The following is a 20558-nucleotide window of genomic DNA, read 5'->3' as shown; positions in this document are numbered from 1 at the left end:
AAATGAGGGCGTGGTGAGCCCAGCACACAGTGGGTGAAGGTTGCAGTGAGGCGCTGTTGTGCACCATGCACGTGTCCATCGCAGCCTACATTCCGCTCCCCTCCTTCTTTCCCTAAGCACCAAGCACTTGATTCTGTTGGCCTGTCATGAGAAATCCCATGCGTGTGTCAAGTCTGCCTCACCATGTCTCTTGCAGAAGTGAGGGGGAGAAGGGAAAATGTTGGTGTTCTTTTAGTCAGTAGTGGCTACAGAGGGGCTGGGGTGGGTGCCCAGGGGCTGAACTCTGTGGTGCCCGTGGGTGGAATTTGGTAGGTGTCACTTTTAGAAAAGTCACACTGCCTATTTTAAGGAAGTGAGGGGGTGTGCCCTGTCCCTGGCCAGCAGCTGCTTGATGCTGGCAGGCCGGAGCGTGAGGCGGCACCCCAAGGGTGAAGAGTCCTAGCAGGTGGATCTGGTATCTCTCTGGGAGGCTGCTGGCAGCTCCCTGGCCTCCTGCCACCTTCTGGCCTGACCCTTTGTGGACGGATGGAAACCTGGTTCCCGTTCTGTCAGTCTTCCTGGCTGGGACCGGGAGGGATCCCAGAGCAGAGACCCTGTGGGGAGGACGTCAGGGGCTAGGAGTGGAGGTGACCAAGTTTGGTGGTGGCTGGAGGTGTAGTGAGTGTCCGGCTGGCTGCCCAGTGGGCGGGCACAGGGCTCCTGACGTGGCTGTGGCCCAGCTGGCAGCCTCTCTCCTTCCTCTGCGCTGAGCAGCAGGCACAGGAGCCTCTGTGCGGGGCTCTAGGGGAGGGGGGCAGTCTGAGAAAGGGCCCGGGCTCGGTGATAAGGGCTGGCTCAGGAGGGCAGGAGCGGGGAGGGGGACGAGGAGGGGGAGGCGAGGTGATCCGCTGCGTTCTGAGTTGGAGCCGGCTGTCAGAGTCTCTCTGACCAGTGTCTCTCCGAGGAGGGTGCGACCAGCTAGCAGGCCACGGCAGCAATGATCCAGAGTGTCGGAAGTCACCTGCGAAGGGTATGGAGGGTGGGTGGGGGAGGGAGGCTTGGAGGCAGAGGGAGGGGACTGGAGTCTGGGGATCCCAAAAGAGAACTGAAGTTTCCATTTGAAGTCAGGAGTCCTACATCTTCTCTCTCCCTTTCCACGGGGCATTTTCTAGCTCTCTCTGCAAGGAGAAATTTCAGAGCTCCTAGGCTGGTTCATTATAAGCAACAATCACCAAACAAGCTCCAGGGGCCGTTAGGCTGACTAGCTGGGTTGAATAGAATCATCTTTGGCAAGTTCTTGGCATCTGGGATTCTACTCTGGGTGTGTGTGTGTCTCCCCGTGGAGTTCCAAGCTTGTTTCTGCTGGATGACTGAGCTCTGTGGTTCTGTGGTGTTTAACTCTCAGGGTTCAGGGCTCGAAGGGCTTGGAGCTGCTAAAAGTTACAGGCTAGGGGTGTGCGTGTGGGTGAGAGTATGGCAGACTGAAACCGAAGGGTTCTTGGGGACAATGACCTCTTTGGGAGAGCATGTGCAGGAGGACCAAGTGAGGGCTGTTGGGAGGGTGATCTGCAAGGTAACCTTGCAGAGAACGTTTCCCTGAAGCCTCTTAACGGGGACTTTGGAGCTGAGATTGGATGCTGAGGCACCAGACAGACCCAAGTGCTCAGTGGTCCCTGGTGGGGGCCTTTGATCTGGTAAATGGAAAAAGGTTCAGGACAGACTGGCAGACATGCTATGGGCGTAGAGTGAGTGTCCTCTGAAGATATTTTGGGGGAAAGCCTTTAAAAAGGGGTAAATAAAGACATCTCTTCTCCACTCCCTTCCTGTATCTCCACGACCACCACTCAGCCCAGACCTCACCGTCCTCAACTGGCCCAGCACCCTTCCTTCCCTGCTTCCCTGTCTCAGGTCCACCCCCTCCTACTCACCCTCCACTACAGAGATGCTTCTAAAAGGCAAATGTAATTATTCCTCACCTGTTCAGAAGGCTGCCTTGGGTATCACGCTCACGTGCCTTACCTTATACAAAGGGATCTTGGTAATCTGCCTCTGCCCCCCTTTCCCTCCTCATCCCCCTTCCCCACGCCTCTGCGATTAGTGTGGCACCCATACTGAACAGCTTGCCACTGCCTCAGTGCCCCACGCTTGTTCCCTCCTCTGCAAGAGTGCTCTCTGCTAAGTGACCCCCACCCCTCCCCCACCGCCAGACTCCCCACCAGCTTCCTGCGAACTTGTCTCCATGATAAGTTTCTTCTGAGCCCTCTGATCTCTGCTCAGATGCTGCCTCCTCTGGAAAGCTTTCCCAGATTTCTCTTGACACGACAAGCCCCTGTGCTAGCTCCTTCCCACCATGGACTGTGTGTGGAATTTGCATGTCCCTCTCTCCCACCACTTGAGGCAGCTCTTGGTGTTCCCAGCACCGGGTTGGATGTGGCCAGGCCTGGGAATGCTTAATGAACCAGTGGGCACAGGCAGCTTCTCAGCGAGACCAAGGATGGGATCTGAGCATCAGGGCTTCTTGGTCCCATCCCTGAGTGCAGGGCAGAGAGCCTCTTCCGGGTGGGTAGGGCTGTCTGTGTCTTCTCTTGTGCCCTGTTGTCTTTAACCCTTCATGACTCTTTTCCCGTTGATCTTCATCAGTAACCGGGGAGAAGGCAGTGGAGGAGCAACATGTCTTTATCACAGAGATGACAGCAGTAGCAAATCCTTATACAGCTGACCATGCTAGGCATCATATGAGATGCTTTGTGTTTATAACTCCTCCAGTTCTTTGTGAGATAGGTGCAGTTATCATCTCCACGTCCTCCATGAGGAAACTGAGTCTCAGAGAGGTTGAAGACTTGCCCAGTATCACACTGGAAGAAACTGGCAGAGTGGAGATTTGAACTTGGGCAGTCTGGCTCTAGAGTTTGAGCTCCTAGAGAACTTAAGGCTAGGCCCGATGAAAGCCCACAATGGGATTCCCACCCACGTGTCCCAACTCGGAGCCCAGCTGGCATGCTGCTTCCCCACATTTGCCCCCACCCGCACCCTGAGTCTGAGAGTAGAGGTAGGGGTGGGTATGGAAGTTGGGCTCATAGGGTGACATGGTGACCTCATACTGGCTGAGAACACTGTGCCCTTGATCACCACCTTTGGATTGCTGCCTGAATGGCAGATCTCCTTGGACTCCCCTTGTTTCCTCCTGAGTTCTCCAAGTTCTCCCAGAATACAGGAGGAGACCATTTGCTGAGTTTGTTACCAGAGCGGTTTTCAATGAAAAGCAAGCAAACCAAAAAACTCCACCAAACTCTTCCCTGGGGACAAAGAGAACTGGGTTAAACGGAGTCCTCAGATAACCCACAAGCCCTGCTTCCCAGGGTTCCAGGGCCCTTGTCAGGGTCACATGGCACTGCAAACAGTGAGCATTTTGGGGTCGGCTCTGGCTCTCACCTGTTACTGGGTACCCAGCGAGCACTCGGCAGGTGTGAGCGAGTGAGTGAATGAGGTTGCAAGTCTGCTGCCAGCCTGGGGGGACGAGTCTGGAGGAGCGCTGATGCCCGTATGGTGGTGCTGCAAGGGTCACTTGTCCTGTTTCTCTCGGTGGAGACCCTTCTTCCCCATGCAAGTGGTCAGTCTGTACTGGGTACTGAGTCCCGCCTTCCTGGATTGGCAGGGATCTGCGGGCACCCTGTGGGAGGCTGTGAACCTCTATTAAACCTGGGTTCTAGCCCTGTCTAGGCAATTCCCCAAGGGGCCCAGGACTTCACTTACCCTGGGAATGAGGAAGGGGTTGTTTGTCCCAGTTTCCCCGGCAAGCCCTGCATCTGGTGGTGCTGCTGACAGGTGGTAGGAGACCAGATGCAGCTGTGGGCATCTGTGCACCTGTTCATCAGCCCACAGACCTGCCTGCTGCTTCCGGCCCCTTGTTGCAACCCCCCGCTTCACCTCGAACCTGAGGACAGCTGTTGGAACCGCTCCCCACCCCCAGCCTCAACTGGGGTCTAGTTCAAAGTGTGGGGAAGTTTAGGACACAGTATTTGGCCACCTCTGGATTAACATCTCATCTTCACCCCAGTGTTCATGCTTAACCTTAGGCCAGGTGCTCCCCTTTTCTGGTTGTTCTCTGAGGTCTCCATCAGCCTGGACATCCTAGGGGTCTGGATGTTTGCGAAGGGTTTGTGCACCACTTTGAGATTGGTCCTGACAGTGAAAAGCAGGGGCCTGGCTTCCTCAACTACCCCACTGAGTGGTGGGGGAAGAGAAAACCCTAGACATAAAATACTGTGTCTCTCATGTAGTAGGAACACAAAAACTTGTGGACAAATGGGCGGCCATGATGGCTCAGAGGGGGCTGAAGGGTTCCCAGAAGTCTTCCCAGAGGAGACAAAACTCGGATGCTTAGCTTCAGCCTATTTGGGAGCCACATCTGAACCCCAGTCTCAGCCCTGGGTGGATAGACTTGGTGTTCTTAGTCTGTTTGGAGGACTTATCTTCATCCTTCAAAACCTGGCTCAGCCATCATTTCCTTTCAAACCTCCATCCTTCTGCTCCCAGAATTAATGGTGTTTCCCTGGGATGTTGTGTTGGCCTCTGGTGTTTCTTCTACAGTGATTAGCCTGTGTCAGGACTGAGTATTCTGTGATGAACCCAGGCTGTTGTGAGCTGACAGCTAATGAGGGAGACACAGTGAAAAGGTAGTCAAAGAAATATACAATGAAAATCTGCGATAAGAGCTGTGAATAGTAATAATAAATGTCATAAATACGAGCTAGGTGACAAGCTTGCATTAGCTCGTCTATTCCTTATAACAAGTCTGTGAAGTAGATAGTGGTGCTGTGCCCATATTAAAGAGGAAACTGACACAGAGAGGTTAAGTAACTTGCCCAAGGTCACACAGCTAGTAAGTGGCACTGCCGAGGTTAAACTCAGGTTGTCTGGGGAATGGAGAACTGTTAGAGAATAATGAGAGAGGTCAGAAGAGAGTTCTCCTACCAGGTGACCGCTGAGCAGAGACCCAGCGGCTAAAAAGGAGGCAGCCATGGGAGGAGTTGGGGGGAGAGCATTCCAGGCAGACGGAATAGCATTCATTTGCAGGCTCCAAGGTGGGGGGAGCTTGGCAAGCTGCTGAAGGGAGGCTGGCGTGGCTGGGAGTGAGTGAGGGCAGAGCAGCTGGAAGGGTCTGAGACAAGGCTATGATGAGCTGCAGGCTGGGGGCCGGGGCCCCGTGAGCAGGGTTTGAGGTTTGGAGTGCTGTGAGTCATGTTGCCCTGCCCACCAGGCTGTGCACTCCTTGGGGCTCTCTAGAGCCTTGGTGCCAAGGTGTGTAGTCCCTGCATACTGAGCTCAGCAGCCCAGGGAGACATGTCTAAGGAGTTCCTCTCCTCTGAATGGCCTGTGCTGTGGAGGTCCCCACTGCTTCTCATCCACCCCAACCGCTCACAACTGGGAGGTGGACCGTGGGATCAGCACCCTGATGCAGGCAAGGCATAGAGAAGTAAGGGGAAGTGCAGGGCTTGCATTGCTGGCAAGAGACTCAGAACCTCTACCTGCTAAGTGGGACCCCTTTCCCAGCCTTTGTAAGTAGCCTCAGTAAGTAGCCTCACTTCCCACCCAGACTCACCCATGCCAACCTCCTCTGCTTACCTTCACACACTGACAATGCAGATTCAGAGCTGACCTTCTGCTTCAACCTCATACACACCATGGCCTGGAGAGGCTGCACCTCTGCCCTTTACGTGTGCCTGGTCCAGGAGCCTGGGCCCAAGCTGGACAGTGCTAAGTGCTAACTGCCTTTGAGATGTTCACTCACTTCATCTTTGTAGGCCTTTTCCTGTGAAGCAGGTCTGTTCCTGCAGATCTTGTTAGATTGTTGGCAAGATTAAAGGCATTGGAGGAGTGTAGAACTTGACACGTAATTGACTATAATAAATATTGGTTCTTTTCTTTCTGACTCCTCTGGACTTCAGTTTCCTTAGTGGGTCAATGACAGGGTCAGTGGGTTGGGTGATATGGTAAATACTACCTTTTGTTGAACACCTACTGAGTGTCAGGCTTAGTTAAACCTCCCAACAGCCCTGCAAGGCTGCTGGTTTTCATCTAGCTTTACAGCTGAGAAAACCAAAGCTCTGGCCCCGAGTCACTTTGAGTGAGTTAGAGAATTCGAAGCCTGTCTGATGCTCAGCTGCAGCTGGGCAGGGGCCCCGGTGTTGTGGTTCTTCTTCTTGTCCCAGGCTGACCTGGCTGAGCCGAGGGACTGACACCTCTGCCTTGTGCCTCTTGTGTCCTGTGGCTCCAGGGACAGATGGTGCTGCTGGCTGGGTCCTCTGCCAGCTCCCTGGCTGTGGGCCTGCATGTTCCTGCTGTTCCCAGAAGCAGCCTCCTTGTGGGCAGGAGGTGGCATCGGGCAGTGATGGAAAGGACCAGAGTCCAGCATTTGGGGGACACAGGGATGAGTCAGACTGGACCTGTCCTCAGGTGCCCCCTGACTGATAGAAAGACTGAGGTTCAAGCCTACGATGACAGCGCGGTGTGACTGGGCTGTGACAGAGGGAAGCGCAGAGGTGGCCACTCGCAGCCTGTAGGAGAGGGTGGTCTCCCTGGAGAGGATGATGGTGTAGCTCAGCTTTGAAAACTTTTCCAGGTTAGAAAGCATGGTCCAGGCGGAGGTTTATAAAATGTGGGGAAAAGTCTTTCCAAAGGAATAGGGAGAGCATTTGGCACTGACTCCTTGAGGAGTCCCTCCCTCCCTGGCCCCCTTGCCTATATAATATCATGCCTGGGCCTTCTTTGGTAGTAATAATCTGCTCTCAGCAAATCAGACTAATTAATAGTAATTAATGTGAGTAGACATTAAGTGTTAAGCATCTCTTCTGGAGAGGAAGCCTAGTGAATGAGTAGAAAGAGCTCTGTTAGTGAGAAAAGCAAAGTCCCAGCTCCACCACCCAGAGCTGAGTGGCCTCAGGTGGCCTGGCTTCAGTTCCCTCGTCTGTGCAAGAGGGAGTGTTGTCTCTCTCAGGGTCCAGTTGTCCCACTCAGTCTTGTCCAGCTCTTTGCGACCCCATGGACTACAGCACGCCAGGCCTCCTTATCCTTCACCATCTCCAGCATTAAATGGCTTGTGGATACAAAGCCATTATATAATATATAGAAATGGAACATAGTAGGTGCTCAAAAAAGTATAGTAGCTGACTTCCTTGGTGGTCCAGTGGTTCAGACTCTTGAGCTTCCACTGCAGCGGCTGTGGGTTTGATCCCTGGTCAGGGAACTAAGATCCTGTATGCTTCACCATGTAGCCAAAGTGGGGGAAAAAAAGTATAGTAGACTGGTGGGGGTGGGGAGGGAAAATGTTGGTCAGAGGGTACAAACTTTCAGTTGTAAGATGAATAAGTTCTGGAGACCTGAAGTACAGCATGGTGACTGTAGTTAATAATAATGTCTTATGTACTGGAAATTTGCTAAGAATGTGGAGCATAAATGTCCTCGCTCCTCACCCCAGAAAGGGTAACTGATGTGATGGTATCTTGATTAGCTTGATTGTGGTGGTCATTCCACAATATATATGCCTATCCAAACATCGCGTTTTGCAACCTGAATGTGTACAACTTTTATTTGTCAACTGTGTCTCAATAGAGTTGGGGGGAAAAATTATAGGGAGGCCCTGGTTCTCTAGAGAGACATGGGACCTGGTTCCTGTTCTCAAGGAGTTTTTCTCCTCATATGTGCGCCCACTTTACAGTTTAAAAGTGACTGTATGTGTTTTACCTGGTCTGGTTGTTCAAAAGTGCAGAGAGTCAGCAGACTGGCTGGCAGCACCCTTGAGGTGGCCCCTCGAGGCCCATCCTTCGGGATGTGAACCCTGGCCTCTCCATCTCTAAAACCGGCTCTGATCCGCCCTGGGGTGTGGCCCTGCTCCCAGGCCTGGAATCCAGGTCAGAGGTCAGGAAGGGGAGTGGCTTTCAAGTCTTCCTAAAGCAGCCTCAGATTTACAGCACACTTCAGGGCTAAGCCAAACCAGGTGGGTCTCAATTTCCATTTGATCCCTTGTAGGGGCTGTGGAGAGACCAGCTCCTCTCTTTCTCTGGTGATACTGCCCCTCAGAGCTGTGGGAGGGATGGTGGTCTGGAGTCGGAAGGCTCTGGCTGGTTCAAGCGGCTAGTGGCTACCTTTTCCCAGCCTTAGTTTTCTCGTCGGTAACACATGGACTTGGAGGTAATAATGGTCCCTGTCATTTGAGCCTGCTTTGTGTCAAGGAGGGTAGCTCCGTGATGCATAGAGACTGGATGGCCTGCCTACAGGCTTTGAGAGTGGTGGGGTATGTGGGACATATGGGCCCGGGGAGAGGAAGGGACCCAAAGACTGGATAACTTTGGGTCAAGAGAAAGGGCAAGCACAGCATTGCTTCCTCCGCCCCACCCTGAGGCTGAGAGTGACTGGTCCCCACCCACCTGCCAATGCTTTGGAAGATGAAAGTGGAGCTCCCAGGCTGCCAGACTAAGGGAAGGTGTGTCTCACTCCTGCTTAGACTGGGAGGGACTTCTGAGCCCGGTAGGCCCTCTGAAGAGGCCATGGTGGGGGGGATGGTGATTCCCACAGCCCAGGGGGGATGGACTGGCCAGGGACCACTCCCTCCCCAGCTTTCTCCATATCGCCTGGAAGGCAGGAGAGCCAGGAGGCAACCTATGGAGGGTCTCCCAAGTGCCAGGCTTTGTCTGAAAAGTCGTGTGGGCTGAGTGATCCGACCCCCCTCCAGGGCTGGCATCCCTTGGGGCAGCACCCCTGCCAGGCTCTGGAGTCAGAAGAACCCACGTCCAGTCTCTGCTCTGTCTCTTACTGGTCATGTGTCCTTGTGTGGATCTTTCCACGTTCCCTGAGTTTCCTTTTCCTCGACGGTAAAAGGAGGACTCCTGATTCAGGGTGCACTGGAGAATTAAAGGACCCCCAAGGACTAGGCCTAGCACACAGAAGGTGCGCAGTAAGTACCAGCCATCGATTCTAAACAGTGGTCTTTGAACTTCTGGGAGAGCAATTTTGGGACAGCCCCTGGGCCATACATAGGTGGTCTCTGGCACATGGAGACCCCTCTCTTACCAGCTTTGTCCTCGTTGTTCAGCCACTCAGTCGTGTTCTCCCTGCATCCTCCTGTTCTGTCCCTCTCACACATGGAAGCTATCAGCAAGTCATGATGCTTCCACCTCCCAAATACACCTGGGTCCATCATCTCCCTTTGGACTGCAGTTGCCCACGGAGGAGTCTCCCTGCTTCTTCTCTCACCCTGCAGTCTGCCCTCACACAACACCATGCGGGTGCTCAGCCGTGTCCAACTCTTTGACCCCATGGACTGTAGCCTGCCAAGCTCTTCTGTCCGTGGGATTTTTTCCAGGCAAGAATACTGGAGTGGGTTGCTGTTTCCTCCTCCAGGAGATTTTCCTAAGCCAGGGATCGAACTGGTGTCTCCTGCATTGGCAGGTGGGTTTTTTTTTTTTTACCACTGAGCCACGTGGGATGCCCCATACGACAGCAAAGTGATATTAAAATGCAGGTCATATCATCTCTCTCCCCATTCACAGCCTCCAGTTCTTCCCATCACTCGTGGAGTAGAATACAAATTCCACTGGAACTTGAGGCTTTGGGCAATGTGGGACTAGTTCGTTCCCTTCTCCCTGACACTGCTCCAGCCTCACTGCCCACCATACTGCTCCTCTGGCAGCCAAGCTCTCCCTGTTCCTCTACACACTCTGCTCCCCTGCCTGGGACCCTGTGCCCCCAGAGCCTTGCCCAGTCACTCTTGCTTGTCTCATTCAGATCGTGGCCATGACCCTCCTTGATTACCCAGTCTAAATTAGCCCCTTCCAGTCCACCACCTCATCTCTCTTTCACATCTGCTGTTTCTCTTCTTTTTAGGTGTTAGTAAAATTTCTGTTTATCTATTTGGCCACACTGGGTCTTCCTTGCTTTGTGTGGGCTCTCTCTAGTTGCAGTGAGCAGGGGCTTCTCTTCCTGGCAGTGTGCGGGCTTTTCACTGTAGTGGCTTCTCTTGCTGCAGAGCGTGGGACCTAGGCACATGGGCTCGGCAGTTGTAGCTTGCGGGTTCTAGAGTGAGGACCCAGCAGCTATGGAGTACGGGCTTAGATGCTCTGCATGCGGTGTGTGGAATCCTCCCAGACTAGGGATCAAACCCATGTCCCTTGGCCGGTGCACCACCAGGGAAGCCCTCTTCTTCTTTTTAAAAATTGAAATATTTAAAAAACAAAAAGAATTGAAATATAGTTTATATGTAACCTTGTGTTAGTTTCATGTGTATAGCAAAGCGATTTGGTTATGCATATATATTATTTTTCAAATTCTTTTCTAATTATGTTATTACAAGCATGGAGTACAGTTCTCTGTGCTATACAGTAGGACCTTGTTTATCTAGTTCATATATAGTAGTGTGTTTTTGTTCATCCCGAACTCCTAATTTATTCCCACCCCACCCCCATCCCCTTTGGTAACTTCAGGTTTGTTTTCTGTGTCTGTGAGTCTGTTTGTTTTGTACATGAGTTCCTTTGTATCACTTTTTTAGATTCCACATATAAATGATATGTGATATTTGTCTTTCTCTGCCTGACTTCGCTTGGTATGATCTCTGGGTCTGTCCGTGTTGCTGAAAACGGCATTGTTTCCTTCTTTTTTATGACTAATATTCCATGTATGTTCCGTGTCTTCTTTAGCCATTCCTCTGCTGATGAACGTTTAGTTGCCTCCATGACTTGGCTGTTATAAACAGTGCTCCTCGCTGTCTTCCTTCTTACATCACTTTTCCCTCGAAAATGATCTTGTTCCTTTGTTTATTGTCTGTTCGTGAGTGGAGAGTCTGGGTTGGTCAGTGCTACACTCCCAGTATCTTCCTGAAGGAAGGAATGGAGTTTTAAGAAAAGATTGCTGTTGATCCCCAGCCAGAATTAGCCTCTTTCTAACCTTGTCTGTTCCTGTTTAGTCTGGGTTTTATTCCTTACCAGGACCCTCTTGTCCTGACTCAGCCAGCCCTCGCATTTGTAGCCAGAGGTCTGGCACCCAGGCCATACGCAGCCCGGCCCTCTCGCCGTCCCTCCTGTTGCCTGACTGTTCACCCTGTGCCACCCGCTGTCCCCTCTGTTCCCCCCTCGCTGGGCTGGGCCTCGCACTGTCTGCCGTACCCCAGCGAGAGGCCGTCTGTTCCCTGCCACCCAGTCACTCCTGTCTTGAACACGTTTCCGCCTCTCACCTCCAAAGAGTCCTCCAGCAGCCCTTGGGCCCTGTTTGGATGCAGCAGGACTTGTTGAGCTTGTGGATGGAGGAAACCATGAGGCCATTTTTGCAGAAACGACCATAAAGCTAGCGCCACCCCAGCACACGTATATGTGATCTGTGCTCAGTTGTGTCTGACTCTGTGCAACCCCCTATGGACTGTAGCCCCCCAGGCTCCTCTGCCCATGGAATTCTCTAGGCAAAAATAGTGGAGTGGGTTGCCATTTCCTGCTCCAGGGGATCTTCCCGACTCAGGGACCGAACCTGCATCTCTTGCGTCTCCTGCATTGGGAGGCGGATTCTTTACCACTGGGCCAGCTGGAAAGCCCAAGCACACAAATATCTTAGAGCAAAGTGACAGCAACAGAAAAACTGAGGTGCAGGTTGATAGCATGACTCATTCATTTTCATCTGTTTGGTTTTCTGTCTAAAAGTTACAGCCTTTCAGGTGGCCATGTGTGACCAAGTGTGTCTTCATTCAAGTCTTTTAACCAAATGCTGAACAGAGCACACAAACGTGGGAGATGGCTCCCAGGCTCGATTTAACTCATGTCTACTGAACACTCACAATATTCTGGGTCTGTGCGGACGCAACATATGTCTATTCCTGCCCTGGTGAACTCTTCCCTTGTGCCTGGAATGCCTTGTTCCCCATAAACCCAAGCTGGTTTCTAGTGATCACTGCCTTCTATTCCAAGAAACCATTTCCTTAGTGAGGCATCTTGAGCCTTTCAGGGGCCTGGGAGATGAGAATTTGTTGAGTCTGGTTAAACTGTGAGTGGTCATCTGGGGGAGGCCCCCATGGAGTGCTACAGACACCATCCTATTCAACATCTTGATCCGCGGCTGAAATGAAGCCCTGATGGTAGGCAGATGGCATGTTTTGTTTGGAAATGACTGTCCCGGGGTGGGGCTGAAAGGCCCATCTGATCCCCACCATTGCCAGCAGCTTCCTGCAGCTCTCCACTCCACCTGAAGCCTGGGTCCTTGCCCTGAAGCCTTCTGTGGGCTCTACCAAGGCTGCCTGGCCACTTATAGTGGGCATCTCTTACCCTAGGGACCAGTGCAGGCTCTTTGGTTAGGATGATTTCCTGTGTCCTTCGACGATGCCTCTATCCTTTTAGATTCTTTTCCATGGTAGGTTTTAGTACGAGATACTGAATACAGTTCCCTGTGCTATTCAGTAAGTCCCTGTCCTTTATCCATTTTACATATATTGTTACTGTTCAGTCGCTAACTTGTGTCTGACTCTTTATAACCCCACAGACTGCAGCATGCCAGGCTTCCCTGTCCTTCACTATCTCCCAGAGTTTGCTCAAACTCATGTCCATTGAGTCGGTGATGCCATCCAACTACCTCATATTCTGTCATTTCCTTCTCCTTTTGCTTTCAATCTTTCCCAGCCTTAGGGTCTTTTCCAGTGAGTCGGCTCTTCATACCAGATGGCCAAAGGACTGGAGCTTCAGCTTCAGCATCAGTCCTTCCAATGAATATTCAGCGTTAATTTCCTTTAGGATGGACTGGTCTGATCTCCTTGCTGTCTAAGGGACTCTATCTTAATAGTAGTGTATATTTGTTCACCCCAAATTTCTAATTTACCCTCCTCCCCAGCCCTTTCCCCTTTGGTAACCATAAATTTGTTTTCTATGACTGTGGGTCTATTTCTGTTTTGTATGGAATCTGCAAAAATCACACAAATGCCTTGACTTTTTAACAATATGGAGAGCTAGTACTTTTTAAGCACTCTTCAGGTCAGATCTTGGTCCAAGATTTTGTGTATAATCTCATTGAATCCTCACTATGATATTATTATTCCCACTTTACAGATGTGCAAAGTGAGGTTGAGAGTGGCTTAATTAATTATCCAGGGAGATGGAGGCTGGGCCAGGATTCTAGCACAGTCTGTTTTCCTCTTGCCAGCCCCCTGTGCCTTCCTGTTTTCCCTTTTTCTCTCTCTGCCCTGATCATCCCTCTTCAACAAGCCTTTCTTGTGGGCTCAGATTCCTCTGAGACAGTTCAGGGCACATGGGGGTGGGAATGAGACTAGGCCAAGAATGATAAGGCCATCTTACAGCCAAAGAGCTTGAGGCTGAGGAAGGCCCTGGAACATGGTAAGTGCCCAGCAGAGAACCACTGGGCCATCTGCTTCAGCTCAGCAGACCCACCAGGGAGCAGGCCAGGCCCAGTTCTCACTCTCACCCTTCCACCTCCAGACTTGGGGCCTTGGAAGCAGCCCCTGGAGGGTTGGTGTCCTCTTGGTAGACCTCCTTCTGTGACTCATTCCTTTCACAGTATAAGGAAGTGTGTTCTGTGGATGAAGTCACACCTATTATTGCCGCTCTGCTCTGCTTGGGACTGATTTCTTGAACACTCTGGGGGCAAGAAGTGGAAGTATGAGGGGGAGGGGCAGGAGATCTGGTGATCAGAGACAGGCTGGGCCTCAGGGGAACGATGGGGACCCAAGCAGAAAACAGCCTGTAAGTGCTGTCTGGGGTTAGGGCAGGGGCCCCACAATCCGGGGAGGGCAGGCACCGTCCCTCAGCAGAGGGGACTGCAGGGGCCAGAGCAGCAACTGGGGCCTCCAAGGGGCCATGGGCTGTTAGCTTCCTGGGGCAGGAAGTCCCAGCTGTGGCCAGAGTCCCAAAGGGCTGAGAGCAGCTCAGGCTTGAGGAATGTGAGCAGTGGGGAAGGTTGGGGGCGGGGTGGGGGGGGCCCTTTCCTGCCTTCCTCACTTCTCTCTGGTTGTGTGTGTGTCTTCTACTTGTTTTGTTCCCTACCAGCACCCATTCTCTATTTCCTCTCTTTCTTTCCCTTCTTTCCCTCTTTCTCTTTGTAACCAATCTCTCCTCCCCTCCATCCCTCTTCTCCTTCTCTCTCCCTCCCCACTTTGTCCTTCTGGAGAGGACTTTTGGTCCCTGTAACTGGTGTTTCCAGCTCCAAGGTAAATGGGCTTGTTTGCAGGATGGCTGGACCTGGCCCATTGCCTGGCTACCCGTTGCCATGGTGACTCGGAGGCAGCGTCAGGCAGGAGTCTTGGCTGTCTAGCAGGGGGAGCATGAAGGGCTCTGATGAAGGAGAGAGGCTTGCCCTCGTCTTCACCAATCCTGAAGGGCCCACCCCACTGCCAGGGGCTCCCATGGAGGGGTATTGCCTGTGAATGTGGGTTCCAAGCTGGGTACTATTGGAGAGGGTTGCCTGAGAGGCCGCAAAGTGGGGACCAGTCACACTTGGGGTCAGACTGCCTGTGTGCAGACCCCTCCTGCCCCTTTCTGGGGTCTGCTGGAGGTAGGGGGTAGGAGGTGGCAAACAGCTCCAAGGAAGAAAGCTGCAGGGAGGCAGTTGTCAGTTGGAGAGGGGTAGATAGAAGAACTCTGGCAGGCAGATCTGCTGTCAGGCAGAAGGGGATGTAGACACCAGGGAAGTGTCTACATCAGCAGAGAGTGAGCCTCCTGTCTCAGAGAGCAAGCAAGCTCATGTTGGACAGTCACTGGGCAGGGTGGTGGTGGTGACTGAGATGTCTGTGTCTGAGAGGGCATATATAGCTGTCCATGAGGTTTTTTCCTACTCCAGAGAGCTGAGGATTTGCAAAGCAGGTTTTGGCTGACAGAGAGCTTGCAGTTTCCACTCTGGAGGTAGCCACCTCTCTCCCTCACAGGCTGCTGACTCTGAGCGTCTAGTAGGACAAGTGCCTGGATGCTGGACTATGCTGGGAGGAGGTCATGATACCATCACTGTTTCCTGCAGAGGGTGTGAGGGTCCATGGGGAGGAAGCTTGCCTAGGGGTCCCGCCTGGCATGTGTGGGTGAGAAAGGGCCTGAATGCCGGGGACACAGCAGTATTCTGCTGTGTCAGACAAGAGAGAGGCAGTTACAGCAAAGCGCCCAGCCAGCCTTAGCCCTTGAGTTAAACTTGGGTCCAAGTCCTGACTGCCCTTTACTGGCTATAATGATTGTGTGTGTGTGTGTGTGCATGACACTTACCCTTCTTGAGCCCCTGTTTTCCCACCTGTAAGATAGGAATAATAACAACATTTAACTATTAGGGCTGTGTGGGGATCGAGAGAGAAGGCGCAGAAAATGCCTGGCGCCCCACCTGCACATATCAAGTAATTAAACAAGGGAGTGCGATTGTTGTCACATCTCCCCTGCGTACCTTTCCATTTTATAAACAAGAAAGTTGGGGCCAGAGAGATTCAAAAACTTGCTCACGTGCCATCCGTTGTTCTTGCGAAATGCTGTAGGAACAGTGCCCAAACAGTGTAGAGAAGCAGAACTGAGGATGTTGGCTGAGGCTAATTTGAATCCTGGCCCTACACAGCCAGTCCCTGCAGGTTCTGCCTGGTTGCCAGGCCCCTGCTACCCCTCCGTGTAGCAGCATTTCCTAAGTAACCCCCGCCTTGCTCTGTGCGGGATGTCCTGTCCCTGTGGGCAGGCCTTACACTCAAGAAGTGCTGAAATGAAAGGAGGGCTGAGCCACTGAGGTTTACAAGGCACGTTCCATACGCTCCCTTCCATCTCCGCATTTCGTTTCCCAGCAGTGATAAGCCTGCTGGAGGAAGGACAAGTCTGGTCCTGCCCAACTGCTCCATCTTCTCCAGCCTCCCTCACATGTGGACCACACCTCACAGCTAACTGGGTGCTTTAGTTTCGGGATCTCCTTTATTTGTTTTTAAAAACATTTATTTATTTGGCTCTGTCGGGTCTTAGTTGTGGTGTGGAGTAGGCTCAGTATTTATGACACGGGGGTGTCATTGCCCTGTGGCATGTGGGATCTTAGTTCCCCAAACTAGGATAGAATTCGTGTTCTCTGCATTGGAAGGTGGATTCTTGACCACCAGGGAAGTCCCTGGCATCTCCTTTAACCCTTACTAGTCTTGGATGAAGATGGGGTGGGGATTGTCCTCTACTTCTCATTAATTTACCTAAGGTCTGCTGAAGTTCAGGCCCTTTTGCCTAAGACATTGGGCAGACAGCCCGTGAGCCTCAATTTCCCCGTCCATACCAGCAGGCAGTCATTCTCTATCTCCAAACCCTTTTCACTCTTGGTGCAGAGGCAAGAGGCAGGGGGCCTCACTTAATCCCTGCTCTGTGGTTCAGTGTTGGGTGACCTTGGATTTGGGACTTCTCTGGATCGCCTGTGTACCCTGCTAGTGATAACACCTCAAATGTTTCCTATGGATCGGATGAGATAGGAATGGCTAAGCATTCAGGAAATGCCCTCCCTGCCCTCTCTGGCCCCTGGCTGACTTCTTAGTGGGGCAGGAGGAATTCTCCAGATGACTCAGGTGTCCGATTTCAGACAAACTATTTTTACCCTTGGGGGTGGAGGCAGACAGGTGATGTTCCGACTGTTCTAGGATGGGGTGAGAGGTCAGCACTTCTAGTGGAAACTTCTCTTGACTTCCTGGCCTCCATTCTCTCTGCCACATGGGGTGACACTGAGAATTGGAGACCCTCTGAACCGACTCATTCGTTTGGTCCACAGTGTCCCAGGCTCTGTGCTGGGCCCCATGGACACCAGGAGTAAAGAGTGCTCCACCAAATACTCCCACAGTTAAATGAATGTTGTCACAATGGAGAGCATTGCAGAGTGGAGGCCTGGGGCCGGAGCCTGAGGATAGAGGAGAGATAAAGGAGCTGAGGGACCTGTAGTCGTTTCGGAGGTGGAGAGGAGAGGATGAGTGCTCCAGACAGGGGTAAGCAGCAGCCTGAGGGGCATGAGGAGAGAGACGGTCAGTTGTCTTGGGGTGTGTGGTGTGAGCAAGACTGGGGGTGTGGCTGGAGGGCCCTGTGGGTCTTGTCAAGGACGTCTTTTGTTGTTCAGTCACTCAGTCCTGTCCGCCTCTTTCTGACCCTATGGACTGCAGTACACCAGGCTTCCCTGTCCTTTATCAGCTCCCGGAGCTTGCTCAAACCCATGTTCATTGAGTCGGTGATGCCATCCAACCATCTCCTCATCTGTGGTCCCCTTCTCCTCTTGCCTTCTATCTTTCCCAGCATCAGGGTCTTTTCCAATGAGTCGGCTGTTTGCATCAGGTGGCCAAAGTATTGAGTCTTGTCAAGGAGGTCCTCCCATAAGCCAAACAATTTCATGGTTTGAAAAGAGTTCTTAGTAACTCTCTAGTTAAATGCTCCATTTGACAGATGAGGAAACTGAGGCACAGAGAGGCAAAATAACCTATCCAAGGTCTCCTGAGGATGATAAGCTGATGGATATAAGTTCCACTTATATTCAGTTTTATAGGAAGGCGCTAAACTGGAAATGCCTCATGAAGCTCTACCTCCAAAAGAGGTGGGCTTAGCTCACAATTTCAATTATACCCGCTACCCACTTCCTTTCTTGTCAGATTTAGGGTCAGAGGCAGGATGAACAGGTTGAAGACCCTCCCATCCCCCTCTGTCCTCACTGGGAGAGCACAAAAGCTGACCAGCCTGCCCTAGGCTGTGGGCTCTGGGCAGGGACTCAGGCTACTGGCCTCTTCTCTCCTTGGTCACTGACTGGCTGTGTGACATGGGTTAGTTTGCCTCCCCTCTCTTGAGTTTCAGATGGAAGCATCTCTTCATCTCCAAGGCCTGTGGAGATATAAGTGTGGGCTTTGGCTGGTAGGTCTGGGATTGCATTTTTTTTTTCCCACACCACACAGCTTACAGGATCTCAGTTCCCCCCACCAGGGATTGAACCCAAGTAACTGCAGCGAAAGCCTAGAATCCTAACACTAGGCCACCAGGGAACTGCCCTGGAATAAAATTTCTTCATTTTCTTTTGTTTTTGGTACAGCATGCAGGATGTTAATTCCCTCACCAGGGATCAAACCTGCGCCCCCTGTGGTGAAAGCAGGGAGTCTTAACCACTGGGTCCCCAGGGAAGTCCCATCTTCTGGGACTGTCTTAAATTCTGTCTGTCACTTCTCAGGTGCTCAGAAACAATGCACTGGCTCTCACAGCCTTGGTTTGTTCATAGTGAAATGGGTAGAGTAACAGTGTGTTGTAGGATGTGTATGAGAATTACTGAGAGGATACGTGTGAAAGCTCCTAGCATACAACTTGGTGCATAGTAGGTGTGCAATAAGTGCTAACCAAATGAATGGCATCTAGCAGGTTCTTAGTGAGAACTAATGGTTTAATTCTCTACCTTCCTCACCCCCAAATCTTGGAAAATGTCAAGTGCCAATACACCCTGTAGCTAGAAGTAAAATGAGGATGTGCGTACAGGGCACTGGAGACCATTATTTATCTTCTAGAATGAAGGTGTCATCTGATGATATATGGCCATCAGAAGCCTATGGAACACCGATGTCCTCCCAGCCCTCATGCTGGCTTCACAGACCAGTGCACCCACTTTTCATCTCAGAGTTTGGTACCCACTGCTACCCTTTTTACCCTTGTCTACTGGGAATCTCAAGGCCAAATGAAATTCTTTATGGCAGCATCTTTGTGCAACTGGTTTCCTCACGTGGCTTCCCTAGTGGGTCAGAGGATAAAGAACCTGCCTGCAATGCAGAAGACCCGGGTTCGATCCCTGGGTCAGGAAGATCCCCTGGAGAAGGAAATGGCAACCCACTCCAGTATTCTTGCCTGGAGAATCCCATGGACAGAGGAGCCTGGCACTCTGCAGTCCACGGGGTTGCAAAGAGTCGGACACGACTGAAGTGACAGCATGACACACGCGTTCCTGGTGTAATCGCTCCTCCCTTTTTGGCTCCTTGGCTCTGTTTACATTTTGGGCCCCTGTACATACCCAGGGTGTATGAGTGTGCAGGCTGCCTCAGAGCCTTCTGGGGGGAGAAGACAGGGAATAGGATTGAAGGGGTGTTAGCAGGTTGACAGATGCTTCTGTGTTGCTGGTGGGAAAACTGCTGGGAGGCGACTGGTGGCTCTGAGAGCCTGGAGCCACCTTTGTGGGGACAGGGAACCAACTTGGGCAGCTCCCTCACACTCTAGGAGGGCCTGGCTCTCCTGAGGCCTGGCTGGCAGTGGGCCAAGGTGCTTTTCCCCACCTCCAGCCCCCCGCCCCCCGCCCCTGGGCCCGCCTTCCAGTCCCCAGCCCTTGGAGAGAGGCCTGGGGGGGAGAGTGGGCGGAGCAGGGCCATGTGGGGTCTCCTGCCCTGCAGCTGAATCCCCGCTACTCTGTCACTGGTTCTTTGAATTCTCACAGAACCTCTCAAACCGGCTACCAGTCTTGCCTCCTCACGGGGTTGCCATGAGGTTCTGGTGAACTCATGCGTGAGAAAGTACTATGTAAACAGTCTGGTTTGAGCTCTGTTTAGGAGTCTCCTAGCTACAGTTTGGTAGGAAGCCCAAACTCAGCTTTATAATGCTAACCTCAGTGCTCAGCAAATGTTAGCCACGTGGCAGGTGTGTACTAGGAGCTGTGAGCAGTTGATCTTTAATTTCATCCCCATGATGTCTCTGGATGTAGGTATTATGATCCCATTTCTTGCAGTTACGGAAGCTGAGGCCCACAGAGGTAGGCTGAGCAGCCTGCCTGAAGGCACCTGAGTTAGTTGACTTGAGTCCAGGCCAGGCTGATCTCCAGGGGCTCTCTGTGCACAGCCCTGTGGCATGGTGAGTGAGCTGAGAGGTTACCCAGGCCAGCTCCTCCCCTCCGGGGCTGGTGGGCCTCCTCTGTTCCAGGCCTGCTCTTTGAGGTGGTTCTTTGGTTTATTTATGTTTTTGCTGGGCTGGGTCTTCTTTGTGGCACGTGGGCTTTTTCTCTAGTTGCGGTGCGTGTGAGCTGCTCTCGTGGAGCCTGGGCTCCTAGTTGTGACATGTGGGGGTTAGTGATGTGGGAAACCTTAGTTCCTTGGCCAGGGATTGAACCTATGCCCCCTGCATTGGGAATGCAGAGTCTCAACCACTGGATAGGCAGGGAAGTCCCTGAGATGTTCTCTCTGCTGGCTGGTCTCCACATTCTCCTGCTGATCACTGTAGGGCACACCCTTCTCCAGGGGTCTTCTTTGGTTTCTGGGGACTCTGCCCTACCCCCCATCCCCGCCTCTGTCTCCACCCACACAGGTGCCTAGGACTTTCCCACCAGTTGCCCTTTGCCCCAGCCCCTCCGTCACCAGAGCCCCTGCTGCTCCTGCTTTTGTTTTCTGCTCTTCTCCAGTCCTTCCTGTACCTCAGACTGCCCTCTTCCTCAAGTCTCAGCTCCAAGGCTGCCCTTGTCACCACTCTTTTCCTCTCCTGTAGGTGTTAATTTTGGAGAAGGAAATGGCAACCCACTCCAGTGTTCTTGCCTGGAGAATCCCAGGGACAGAGGAGCCTGGTGGGCTGCCGTCTATGGAGTCGCACAGAGTTGGACATGACTGAAGCGACTTAGCATGCATGCAC

General features: G+C 52.3%; 1 protein-coding gene across 1 annotated transcript in view; it reads left to right on the top strand.

Moving 5' to 3' along the window:
- The first annotated feature begins 883 nt into the window (after positions 1–883).
- The window catches only part of ACOT11 (acyl-CoA thioesterase 11), a 45552-nt gene continuing 25877 nt past the window's right edge, over positions 884–20558 (top strand). Inside the window, exon 1 of the mRNA XM_068965007.1 lies at positions 884–1009. Within this exon, the coding sequence (XP_068821108.1) occupies positions 977–1009 (33 nt within the window). The 5' untranslated portion in view covers positions 884–976. The remainder of the gene's footprint in view (positions 1010–20558) is intronic.

The sequence above is a fragment of the Capricornis sumatraensis genome, chromosome 2 (genome assembly GCF_032405125.1).
Source record: "Capricornis sumatraensis isolate serow.1 chromosome 2, serow.2, whole genome shotgun sequence".
NCBI classification, from domain to species: domain Eukaryota; kingdom Metazoa; phylum Chordata; class Mammalia; order Artiodactyla; family Bovidae; genus Capricornis; species Capricornis sumatraensis.
The sequence above is the reverse complement of the archived record's forward strand: the minus strand, read 5'-3'. Positions and strand labels throughout refer to the sequence as shown.